Here is a 13,367-nt window from a genome sequence, read left to right as displayed (position 1 = left end):
GGAGCAATTTAGTCCATTTACAATCAGAGTAATGATTGACAGATATTAATTTAGTGCCATTTCATTACTTATTTTGTGGCTGTTTCTGGAGATTTTCTCTGTTCCTTTCTAGTCTTTATCACTTTTGGTCTTTCTTTCCCACTCAAAGAGTCCCCTTTAATATTTCTTGCAGGGCTGGTTCAGTGGTCTCGAACTCCTTTAGTTTTTGTTTGTCTGGGAAACTCTTTATCTCTCCTTCTGTTCTGAATGATAGCCTTGCTGGATAGAGTATTCTTGGCTGCAGATTTTTTCCATTTAGTGCATTGAATACATCATGCCACTCTCTTCTGGCTGCTAAGTTTCTGTGGAGTGATCTGCTGCTAACCTTATTGGTCTTCCCTTATAAGTTAGGCACTTCTTTTATCTTGTTGCTTTTAGGATTTTTCTTTATCTCTATATTTTGCAAATTTAACTACACTATGTCTCCATGTTGACCTGCATATGCTAATTTTGATGGGAGTTCTCTGTGCCTCCTGGATTTGGATGTCTGTTTTCTTCCCCAGATTAGGGAAGTTTTCAGCTACAACTACCTCAAATAAACCTTCTGCCCCCTTTTCAATCTCTTCTTCTGGGACCCCTATGATACAAATGTTATTATGGTTGAAGGAGTCACTGAGTTCCCTGAGTCTATTTTCATGATCCAAGATTTTTCTTTCCCTCTTTTGTCTTTACACTCCCAATTTTGATATGCCCCAAATCCTTTGTAGCCATGGTCCTGCACTATATCTCAATCTTCGTCACTTCACTGTATCTTCTACAGTCCTGTTCTGTTTTCCAGATTCCTCCTTTAGACTACTACTTACATGCCTATTCATTTACAGTCACTACCTTACTTTTGTTTTCTAGCAAACACCTATTCATTCTTTAAATCCCAGCAGTAGCATCAATTCCTACCAGACACTTCCCAGTCTCATGCATCTGTAAGCCACCAGTGATCACATCATATGTAATTTTTATGTTTTTATAGTCTTAATTGTTTGATGTCATTATAAATAGATCAAAAGCCATGCTGTTTTCAACTTTATAACTTTAGCACTTAGTACCAGCACAAAATAAATATTAACTAAACAAATGAATACATGAGTGGACAGAGGATAAATGGAGATGGGACAAAGAAAATTTGAATAGACTCTTGGTAATTATATAGTGGTATATATAGAATAGTGAGATATAATTCTTACCTGAATAGTTCAAGGCAATCATGGGTACCAGGTTAAGAAATTTTTATTTCAGTCTTCACATATCATTGTAATCTTCAAAACATTACTTCAGAAAACTGATTTAGAGGAAATATATATATATATGCATAATATTTAAATATTTATAAATTTATATATACATATGTATAAATATTTATATATTTGAAGAAGTGGAATGAGGGCACTGTCTAAAACTTTGATGTTAGTGTTTCAGGTATAGGTTAGAGCCTGGACTATGGAAGTGTTAGTAGGAATAAAAGGGGAGAATCAGATGCAAAACACAGTATTAATCATTAAAACATGGTGACAGAGTGGATAAGAGAAAGCCAGAATACCTGGCAGAATGATTTACTAGTGGACAGAGTAAAATTCAGAGAAAAAGTCAAGGATAACAGGAGAGCAAGAGATGGTTAATTTTGTTTGAGGCATGTTAGCTGGACATCCAGAAAGTTACTGTTAAAACTCAAATCTCTCTGATCTCAATACAGTTCTTCAGTTCTCTATTACAGAACAGAGCCTATTGAAAGGGGACACAGAGAAGGGAAGTTTTGAAATAAAGCAGGAAGTCAGACAGATTGTGATCCCTCGCTGTTCTGGTGTCAGCTTTGATTGAGTAGTCTCGCAGTGACATGCAACAGGCCAAAACAGTCAGCGAAGGGCCACATAAAAGAGAGAAGAAGGTGTAGAAATGGAAGGCCAGTGGAGGATGAAAAACAGACTTTATTTATCTTCCAGCTTTACTGGGAACTGCTAGTGAGGGAACTACCTCAGGGAAATTCAGAAAAACTAACAAGAAGTATATTATACCAGTCACTGTTTAGCTTCAGAACATTCTGGGCAAATAGAGAGGTCCAAGCATTAAGAAAAGGCAACAAAGCAATCTATGTTTTTTCTGCATTTGGGTATTAAAAAGATACATAAATGATAGCAAGAGATAGGAAAAAACCTCTGAATCTACCACTTATTTGTTTTATTAGCTAATAACAAAGTAAGTCTTCATAGATTATTTTTCTACTCTTATTCTATTATTCTTATTATCCAGCTATATAACAAGCTGTATTAGAAAGTGGGTTATTTATAACTGCCAACACCCCTTCCTCTTATTTTCTGTTTGCTAGATATTGTCCTTTGTATCTAGCCTTCAATTTCTTTAGTGTTCTACTGTTAGTAGTAGCCTCTACTAAAGAATACCCTTTAGCCCTATTTTCTCCATAAAAGTGACCAAAATGGAATGAAAGTTTGCTCCAATGCACAGAACAGAATTACAATATATTTACAGTCCTGTTGATTGTTTTAAGGGTCTCCTTCAGTTCACGAAAAAGATTCATCTTTTTGAAAACTGATCTACTCTCCTGCATGCCAAAAACCTTGCTGGCATTGCTTAGCTCATGTCTCTTTTTATTTGATATAAGGTATTATTATGTAAGATGAGTGTAGGGGTGCCTAATAGTTTTAGCTACTATGCTAGCTGATCCAGTCTTTCCAAACCGTGGGGTTCATATAATATATTAGTTAAATGTCCTTATAATGAAATCATGCAGTGAGATTGTTCCTACTGGTCTTTTACACATAAAATAATTATGGTCATTCCTACCTCAGTTAAAGACATTTTGCTAAAAAGAAATTGGTTTTTAATGTAAGAGGGTTTCTTTGTAGTTTTCTCCAACCAAGATTAGTACTTGGTATAGCAAGTAGCTATTAACTTCAATCCCTGTGCAAAAGGATACATTTAAGTAATTACCATTACTCGCTTCTTGAGAAAATTGTGTATAATTTAGTCATTTATATTGTATGTACGGAGTGATTTGGTACTTGATGAAAATGGTTAACTTGTGTCTGTGTCTCTTGCAGATCCTACTGAGCAAGTGACAATACAAGTGCTGCCATCAAAAAACGCCATCAAAGAAGGGGACAACATCACTCTTACGTGCTTGGGAAATGGTAACCCTCCTCCTGAGGAATTTTTGTTTTACTTACCGGTAAGTGCTTAAGGATTATTACTTGAGCTAGATACTATCATTTCGTCCTACTGTGTGGCAGCTGGCTGACATTAAGAATCGTGTGTAGTTGTGCAGCTCATTCTTGGGGACAAGGGACACCTGTAAAATGTCCCTTTAAAAGGTTGTTTTTTTTCTTCATTTTGGTCTGGTTTTTTTTTTTTTTTTTTTTGCATCTACCAGTGATCTTGCCTTTTTTTCCTCAGTGTTAAGAGATTTCAGGGAAAAAGAGATGAAAAGCTGATCATAACCATGAGGGACTATGGACTCTGAGAAACAAACTGAGGGTTCTAGAGGGGAGGGGGAGGGGGGGATGGGTTAGCCTGGTGATGGGTATTAAAGAGGGCACGTACTGAATGGAGCACTGGGTGTTATACGCAAACAATCATGGAATACTACATCAAAAACTGATGATGTAATGTATGGTGATTAACATAACATAAAAAAAAAGCTGATCATGGGAAACCATAATTACAAAAACTCTAGTTTTCATTATCTAGATAAGCTATAAGAATCTGTTCTTCAAAAATAGATAACGCTAAACTGAAGAATGATGAGAGCAATGATGTAGATTCTAAATCTACCCACAGTGCCTTCCTGAATACATCTCTGACCCTCTGAAGTAGGACCGTTCTGTTGCACATTATATTTAGCTTGAGAGAATAAAGCTAGGGGCTATATCTTGCCATGGCATATGGTCTTGAAGGGCCAGCTCCTCAACTTTTATCAATATGATAGCTGAAAGGAATGATATGTAGAGAAGATAATTTGGAACATTCCTCTAGGATGTGTTCTAGATATCATGGTAGTATGGAGTCAGACTAGGAGAGAGCTGTTGAGGACACTTGTTTGCTCTCCCAGAGCTCTTCCTAGGTTTGTGTATGACATAACCTTCCATTGAGAGAAGCCACATACAACCTTATATTGCATTTACTTAAGGGTTATCTTTACAAATGTCACCCACTACCTTTCTCAGCAGCATTTAAGAATATCATCTACTTAGAAGGCTCATTACTCAGAACTCAGAAGACTAATTACTCAGAAGACTAATATAGCTGATTTCTTTTAGACTTAAATGTTGATAGAAAACTTTGTTTCTCCCAATAAATAATGATATGTTCTTTGAACAGTATGTTCAAAAACATACTGTTTTTGTCTTATATGCAAATGAACTTCTGAAACTAATTATGTTTCTACCTTGGCTATCAGGGATGACAGCCAAATTTGTGTCTTAGCTTTACAACAATATCTGATGATTATGGTTTTTTATTACTGTATAGTTCATTTATATTCTTTCTATTCTTAGTTTATTAATTCTTTTCTTTTCTTTTTCTTCACTCTTTAAAAAAAAAAAATTCTCCTCGCCCCATTTCTTTCTCCCTTTCTTCCCTTCCCTTCCCCCTTCCCTCCCTCCCTTCCTTCCTTTCTTTTTTTCCTCTCCTTTTTATTTGGATATGTAGCATGTTTTCTTTTAAGCTGCCTCAAATCTTTTTGATGAATAGAAGACATAAATATAAAATGAAATATTAGATTTTTAAAAAAAAATTTGCTTTAACTCTCAAATTCAAGCCTTGCTGTCAATAGAAAAGATGTCATCAATATCATGTTTATTAGCACCTCAATTTCCTTAGAATCAAAATGGCAATTATTTTTCCAGAAATCAGACAACACAAATTCTACTCCCATTTGTCCAATCATAGAAACACATTCCCTTTTTTTCTTACAAAAGAAAATGCTATTTTCATCAAGAAATACAACTCATCTCATTGTAGCTACCAGGTGTAATCATCTGACATTTTACCTCTATCAAAAGGGACAGCCTGAAGGAATAAGAAGCTCAAATACTTACACGTTGACAGATGTAAGGCGCAATGCAACAGGAGACTACAAATGCTCCCTGATAGACAAAAAAAGCATGATTGCTTCAACAGCCATCACCGTTCACTGTAAGTCACCCTATTCTTCTTTATCAACTTCACTTGAAAGGCCTCTAATAGTCTAACCTGGCTGTATTTTCAAATAAAGTGCAACTATATTTTCCTTAAATAGCGTGGTTTCAATAGACTTACTGAAGTGCATCAAAGCAACCTCAGCTTTGGTCCAAATTTGCACTGCATATTGAAATCTTAAGTGGATTGAATAAGCACAAGTTTTGGCAGTGGTAAACTTCCATCTTCTTTCTAAATGTCTTCAATTTGTGGTATCAACTAAATATTCATGTGGATCTTAAAGAAATTACTCATTTTATATTTTAAGAAAATATTTAGATATTCTCAAAAGTTCACAAGGTTTGCACTAGGCCCAGAAAAAAGTGTAGATTAAGTATCTTTATTATTATTATTATTATTATTACAGAATAACATTAGCACCAAAACCCAAGCAATACATAGTTACTATAGACTCAACTTTTGGAAGCAGCAGAGGTAGAGACCACTAAAAGCCATTTATTGGCCTCTGTATAGAAGAATAGAAAATTTCTGGAAACAGAAACTCTTCAAAATTACCCTGAACGTATTTATTAACTTTTATCCTGCTTTTGACCTCCAGATACTCCCGAAGTTATGCTTTAGTGTGATAGGAAAAGAGATACATAAAAAAGAGCACTTTAAGTCCTTTGTTTTATAATTTCTGACAGTCTATATTCTTGATATACGTGATGCATTATGGATAGGGGGAACTAATTTTTTTTTTCAAAGATTTTATTTATTTATTTGAGAGAGAGAGAATGAGAGAGAGCAAGCACATGAGAGGGGGGAGGGTCAGAGGGAGAAGCAGACTCCCTGCCGAGCAGGGAGCCCGATGCGGGACTCGATCCAGGGACTCCAGGATCATGACCTAAGCCGAAGGCAGTCACCCAACCAACTAAGCCACCCAGGCGCCCAGGGGGAACTAATTTGAACTGCTCCCCGGTGACACTAGAATTTACAGAGTGCTTTAGGCAAATGTCAGTGTTGCTTGGAGGTATAGGCCAAACTTTGTACCCAGTAGCACCTCTTGACATCCTCCATTGCAGTAAAGTTTCTCTAGACATGATGTGCTCTAATTCCATTAAGTATGAGGGGTTTCTTTGTTTCAAAATTGAAAGAGACTAGAAATTGTTCTGAGGAAATGGTTCTAAATCTCTCATTCTACCTATAATGCTTGGAAAACATATAGGATAGGAGCTAAAACTTCGAGGGAGATACAAGGAGATACATTGGGGAATAGAGTAAGCAGATGGTTGCTTTTGAGTGTCTGATGTTGGGAGCACACCCTGGGGAGCCCTATAAAAATAGAAGACTGTTAAGAAATGTTCACAGCCAGGCCATTTCTCTATTTGCACCATATTCATGTTGTATAGCTCTGAGTGTGTCTGCCATCAGAAACTGGTTAGAGAGAAAGCAGTGATCTCTCAGGATAAAAACAATGCTACTTTTTCTCTGAGGACCAGTCAGTCCTGGCACCATTTATCCAGCCTGTTCCATGACCAAAAAAAAAAAAAAGGAAGTGAGAGAATATAACCAGCCTATAGAATTTCCTGTGAAACAACTCTCTGATATCATTGTCCATGAGATCTGTGGGCCAGTAACCAATAATCCAGTGCTTAGAGATAGTATAGTAAGCTTAGGTTTAAGAGATGCCAGCTACTCAGGACCCTAAAAGGAAAGGGCCCTTATGTGTATCACCTGTAGATCAGTCAGGGAGGGATAGTTGGCAGAGTAATAAGGCAAATGTGGTGCAGCCGCATTGTACCTCAGTGATCAGCTGTGATAAAGAAAAACAAAATTAAACAAAAGTATGTAACAGTTTAATTGGATTTCAGTGCACTTAATTGGATTTAAATGCTTTTGGGTTTTGAAAGGTAGACTATAACATTGGGCTTTAAGGCCTATATTTCTCTTTAAAAGCTGAAATAAGGATTACAAATAAATGAAGATTTTACTCTGAATTACATGAAACGAAAACATAAAAATCCTGTTTTTTGCCCATTTATCCTTGATTGCTTGTTTGTTGTCTGAAAACAAGATTTGTCTCCTTTCCATAGCTGACTAAAGGGAGTGTGGATAGAGAAGCACCAAGCCACGCTCGCACATGTTTGCAGAACAGACCCCTCATCAGGGCTGCCTGCCCACAGATCCATAGCTGCTGATGAAGCATCTCCTATTCCTCTGCCAATTCGTGCACAGATAGACTCTTCATCAGAACTTCCAAAGTCCATCATCAGCCTTTAAAATCACTTCTTTTATCTTCTCACTGGCAAATTAACTGTCCAACTAACAAAAGCTTCTCACTCTCCCTGAATAGGGTTTTCATCTAAATGTAATCAATCCAGATTTTCTGAGGAAACTCCACTTTTCTATGTGATAATGCATATTTTAATATTAATGAGAAACTGTGAAAACATGCTTCTTTCCTTCACTCAGTAATTGTTTTCTAGAGCCTACCATGTGGCAGACACTGTGAATGCACAGTGACAACAAAAGGCATGGGTCCTACCTTCATGGTTCTTACAGTCTGACAGCAAAAACAGGTATTAAAAGTGATGTTGGCCAGCTATCAGCCCACTGCAGCTACAATATGTAAAGCCAAGGAGAAGCACGGGGTGCAATAGGAAATCCCCACTGCCGTGGAAAAGAGTCTCAACTCTTAGCATGGCAGGCATAGTCCTTTATAGTCTGGCCTCCACTAATTACATAGGCTTATCATTCATACCAGATTACTCACTATGGTGAAATCTGCCACACTGTCAGCAGTCTGCCTTTGTTTATGTGGCAGACGTTTTCCCTGTATCTCCATTTATCAAAGCCCTTCTCAACGGTCAGGGACCACAAGCAGATACTACCTCATATACAAAGCCTTTATTACTGCTTTGCAACCCATTTTGGCTCTGTTCTCTACACTCCCATAAGTCTTTGCTTCTGCCTCTGTTTGTAGCCCTTTAGTTTTTCAACAAATACTAATTGAACTTCTAATCCGTAGCATGTATGCTAGTAGGTGCTGGTTTCATGCTGCTGTGTATCAGAGTCACATAGCTGACGGCGTATTACCTCTACCTCAAAAATTGTAAATTGTAAGCTTATATATTCATCTCTGTATCTCCCTCTGTCAGTGCTTGCAAATTAGTAGCTGCACAATAAATGTTTGTTCTATTAAATCAGATTTTCCTCATACAGATCAAACTGTGATAGTAAGATTTTTATAGAAATTACTTTCCATCTGAAAGATTATACCTCCTTAGATGTGTTTATCCTGTTTTTAAAAAATGATGCCTGCTGACAGTGTGCCTAACAATAGATCTTATTTAAAATTTCAACTGCATAAGAAATGGAATTGCGTTTTAAAAAAAAAAAATCTTACTACTATAGTCAGTTCTCTCTGAAGAAATAGACTACCTCATGGTTTTTCAGATTATCACCTGCTGTCTAAATATACTTAATTTTCTCCTGGCATGCCTTACCAACTCATTTTATAATATTTATTTAATCATCATCTTTCTTTTCTTCCAGAAGTGATTTAAGAATTGTTTTTCTTAAGGTAATAGACCCCAGGGGAATACTTCTATGCAGTCAAAACATCAGTCATGTTAACTGCAAATAAATGTATAATCAGTTAGATTGACCATTTCCTTGTCCAAACTGGTCTCAAACCTGGCTTGAAAAAGTGGACTGATTACACTACAGTTCAGTTATTTTGGTCACATAAATCAGTTCTGAATTTTGAATACAGTTAGAAGGATTTTTTTTGTCTTTCATCTTTTCTTCTCCAAAATATTTTGACTGTCTTCCTTTCCTGGAGTTTGCATTTCAAGTAGATTTTGTGCTTCACAGATTTGGATTTGTCCTTAAACCCAAGTGGGGAAGTGACCAAGCAGATTGGCGATGCCTTGCCTGTGTCATGCACAATATCTGCTAGTAGGAATGCAACCGTGGTATGGATGAAAGTAAGTCATATTTCTTGGTAATATTACCAATTTTACACTGTTTGGACTGACTCCTTTTTGGCTCTTTTGCATTTACTATGACATCTAAATATGTATACTCATGGGTAATATGTTTATATACCCACACTCATGCTCTCTTTCTCTATATTATAATCATATAAATGGTGTCACAATAAAATTTTAGAGGTACTCAACAACAGTATGGCATCCATAATTGATTGTCTGAAATTTACTTTGGGACATTGATTTATCTGTATCTACTAAGGAATTCTACACATACACACATGCTCACGGACACACACATGTTTATGGTTGTATGCTCTAGAGCTTACCAATTTTCAGTGTGTTTTAACCCACATTATTCTCACATGACACTTAAAAGAACCCTATGAAATATGCAGGACATTTATTATTTCCCCATGTTATTCAGAAAGAAGTTGAGGTGAGAGAAATCAGAAAGCTCTTAAGTAGCAGAGTCAACTCAAACTCAGGTCTTATTGGGTTTAATAAACACTGTGCTCTGATTAGATAACTTTCAGCCTGAAACTGACCTTAAGTGTCTGAATGTGAGTTCATTGGATTCGTAGCACCTTTTCAGCCCTGGGCCATAGTGGAGCACCTGGAACACAGTGGAGCTTGGTCAGTATTTCCTGAGTGAATGCCTCTAATCTTGTAATTGTCTGGAATGTAAGCCATTACTGGGAACCCAGTCATTGTTACCTTTTTAGAGTGAGATAGTAGGATTGTACTTATGTAGGATTGCATTTGAGACAAGATTATCACCAAAGGGAAAGGTTGTAACTGTAATCCCACTACTCAAGTCCTCAGCTAGTATATCTAAACACCCAATGCACGTGTTGACGAAACACATACAAACCATTTCACAGGGGAGTTGACAAGAATTATCTTTATAAAAAATTGTGGAGAAATGTATTGTTAGAATTTCCTCTTGCTGAAAATATATATTATTTTATTGCTTTTTGATCACTTTTAACACTAGATCCTCTCTGACTTGCTTTCTTTCTTTTAAAGTGCAGTTTCTTATTTTATTCTCTTTTAACTGGAGCCTCATCACCCTTCTTGTTCACTCAGATAATTAAAATGTCACTTTGTAGACTGCATATTCACTATAATGTATTTGTAGTAGTCTGTGGTAAAAGGGCTGGACAAGTTCTAGGCAACTAGACTAGTCAGTAATCATACGCACTTGTTGTTTTACTACAGGACTAGAGAGACTAAGTTTACTTGGCTAAAGTAGTTTCTACACCAACTGCAGTCACTGTTGTTAATTGAATGCCTAATGTCGGTAGTGCTGATCAAGATGGCCTAGCCACTGGTTAGTTGATGGGGAGTGGAGAAAAATTCATAGTGGGGAAAGACCACATGCTGTTAGGATTGTGTTTAGGTGTCTGCTTAGGAGAATTTCCATTACTGGTGAAATAGCATTATTTTCTGTATACCAAGTGCTTTTTAAAAATGAAATGCTGCATTTCCTTTGTTCATAGAAATTAGGGTAGGAAGCTGTTAGTAATGATTTCTTTAAAAACATTTTGTCATAATTACCATGGCTCTGTAATGGATCCCCTGTCTTGATAAATGCATCCTATCAAATGGCTTTCTGGTATTTATGCCTATCATTGATAACGTAGCACAGGTCTCCATTGTCTTTCAATACTAGTTCATCTACATTTGCAACAAGGAGTAGCTATTATCAATTGAGAACTTTTTTTTTAAAGATTATTTATTTATTTATTTATTTATTTATTTATTTATTTATTTATTAGAGAGTGCGCAGGAGAGAAACAGCATGAGAGGGGAGAGGGTCAGAGGGAGAAGCAGGCTCCCCGCTGAGCCGAGAGCCCAATGTGGGATTTGATCCCAGGACCCTGGGATCATGACCTGAGCTGAAGGCAGTTGCTTAATCAACTGAGCCACCCAGGCGCCCGAGAACTTTTCTTAATGTAAACACATTATATTACTTACATAATTAAGTCCTCAAACAATTCAATATGGCAAGATTATTATCCCATTGCAAAAATAAGGAAACTGAGTCTCAGAAATTTATGAATTTGTCCCAAATTATAAATTCAGTAAATGAAAGAGTCTGAAATAAAACTCTGAATGTGTAAAACTACAAAGGAAATCTATTTTTGAAAGCATCTCAAGTTAAGAAAAAGGAACTTGCATTTTCCTCAGATCTGGAAGAATAATTTTAGGCTCCACGACAATCTCATAAATACATGGAGAGTTGTATTTGAGCCGTATGAAGTAATTAGCTTTTTTGTTTACTCAGGACAACATCAGGCTTCGATCCAGCCCATCATTTTCTAGTCTCCATTATCAGGATGCTGGAAACTATGTTTGTGAAACTGCTCTGCAAGAGGTTGAAGGCCTAAAGAAGAGAGAGTCATTGACACTCATAGTAGAAGGTAATAAATACTGGAGCACCAATGCAATGTCTCTGAGAATTTGACATCCTGTTTCTTTCATGATCTTAGGGTAACATCTTATTTTAATTCTAATGATATTTTAGGAAAACCTCAAATCAAAATGACAAAGAAAACTGATCCCAGTGGACTGTCTAAAACAATTATCTGCCATGTGGAAGGTTTTCCGAAGCCAGCTATACAGTGGACAATTACTGGCAGTGGAAGCGTCATAAACCAAGCAAGTATTTGTCCTCTTGTTAACGTGCCGCGCTCGGCCCGATGTGGGCTTTTACAGAAGTGCCTAAGCTGTAGGCCCGCTTGTTAGCAACAAGAAATTTGCATCTATTCTCAGAGGAAGCTTTTGCTAACTTCTTAATTTTTCCAAAGGAAAGAACATGGCTCAAAGAGAAATTTTAAATCCCAGGGCCATGGAGAATGGAAGAATCATTATGTTGTGGTCAGTATCTATTTTTAAAAGAATGTAAATTGAGTGTTGTTCCATGGTCATTACTTTCTGAAACTTGGGTGATTAAAACATTAAGGTATACACTTTTCTGCATCATAAACTTACACATCTGAGTATAAGTGGCCTCCATTACTTTGCTTACTTATGCATGTTAAGGGATATTTCTTTCTAAAACTGGGCCCTGGAGGGTGGTGAGGAACACAGTCACTGTCTGTGAACATATAGTCTAAATTGTGTATGCCAGGCCTAGGGCCAGAATAAGCCTAGCTAATTATAGTGTCTAGGATGTTTCCTTTTAAACAAAAGGGGACATCAACCAAACTTTAATATTTGTAACTTTGTCAGGACATTTTAGTGAGAGTAAAGGGCTGAGAACTTATGGACACTACCAATAATTTTCTCTGACAACAAAAAAAAAAAAAAAGAAGAAGAAGAAGAAGAAGAGAGAGAGAGAGAGAGAATCTGGCCTGTCACTAGGGGTTCAGAACTGTCATCCCATTAAATTGCTAGTTTGCTTAGGTTGCTGACATACTTTCCATTTAACATTCCATTTTCTCTACAATAGTCTTCATGTCCCTCTTCTCAGTGAAACCAGTTAAAGACTCTTCAGGAACACCCAGAGGTGCCATCTGCTTATCTGAATCTTCTGTGCTGCCTTCTTCCCAGCTTTGGACGCAATTGAAATCCAGGAAGGCATCCATAAAGCAGAGTTGCATTCAGTTTGAATTTAAAATTTCTTTCTCTGACAGGGCAGTTGAGCTGCTGGTCCAGCTTATACAACATAGTTTTGCAGAGCAAGGTGAAGTTTGGCTCTTTCACCTGTGGGTGATGCATATATATTTGCATAACTCCAAGTATGAAAGCTCCCCAAAGGAGTGGACACACTTGAAGCAAATGACTCCTGATTTTATTCAGTGTCATGGTAACACACAAGGTAGTGTGCATGAGGAAGGCAGAATGGCTCTGGGCACCTGAACTCTAAGGAAATGCAGTTTTCTTGATTCAGAATAAAGACCTGAAACACCTAAATTGCTGACAGTGTACAGAAAAGGGGGGGAGGTTAGCGTCAAAAATGACTGTTTCTGGGGCACCTGCATGGCTCAGTCAGTTGCATGTCGGACTCTCGGTTTCTGTTCAGGTCATGATCTCAGGGTCGTGAGATTGAGCCCTTTGTGGTGTCAGGCTCTGCACTCAGCAGGGAGTCGGCTTAAGACTCTCCCTCTCCCTCTGCCTCCCTCCCCGCCCCCACTCCTGAGTGTGAATGCTCTCTCTCTAAAATAAATAAATCTTCAAAAATGACTTTTTTCTTTTCTATTC

The 13,367-nt window shown here is 37.2% G+C and overlaps 1 protein-coding gene across 4 annotated transcripts in view; it reads left to right on the top strand.

Annotated features, from left to right (window-relative positions):
* The window catches only part of ALCAM (activated leukocyte cell adhesion molecule), a 217,034-nt gene that overhangs the window by 176,939 nt on the left and 26,728 nt on the right, over window positions 1-13,367 (top strand). For all 4 annotated transcript variants that reach the window (XM_035000240.1, XM_035000239.1, XM_035000238.1 and 1 more), the window contains exons 7-11: window positions 3,090-3,217; window positions 5,049-5,181; window positions 9,043-9,155; window positions 11,449-11,584; window positions 11,689-11,822. In XM_035000240.1, coding sequence (XP_034856131.1) covers window positions 3,090-3,217; window positions 5,049-5,181; window positions 9,043-9,155; window positions 11,449-11,584; window positions 11,689-11,822 — 644 coding nt within the window. The remainder of the gene's footprint in view (window positions 1-3,089; window positions 3,218-5,048; window positions 5,182-9,042; window positions 9,156-11,448; window positions 11,585-11,688; window positions 11,823-13,367) is intronic.

The sequence above is a fragment of the Mirounga leonina genome, unplaced genomic scaffold, assembly GCF_011800145.1.
Source record: "Mirounga leonina isolate KUSES-001 unplaced genomic scaffold, KU_Mleo_1.0 Mir_115, whole genome shotgun sequence".
Taxonomy (NCBI): Eukaryota; Metazoa; Chordata; class Mammalia; order Carnivora; family Phocidae; genus Mirounga; species Mirounga leonina.
The sequence above is the reverse complement of the archived record's forward strand: the minus strand, read 5'-3'. Positions and strand labels throughout refer to the sequence as shown.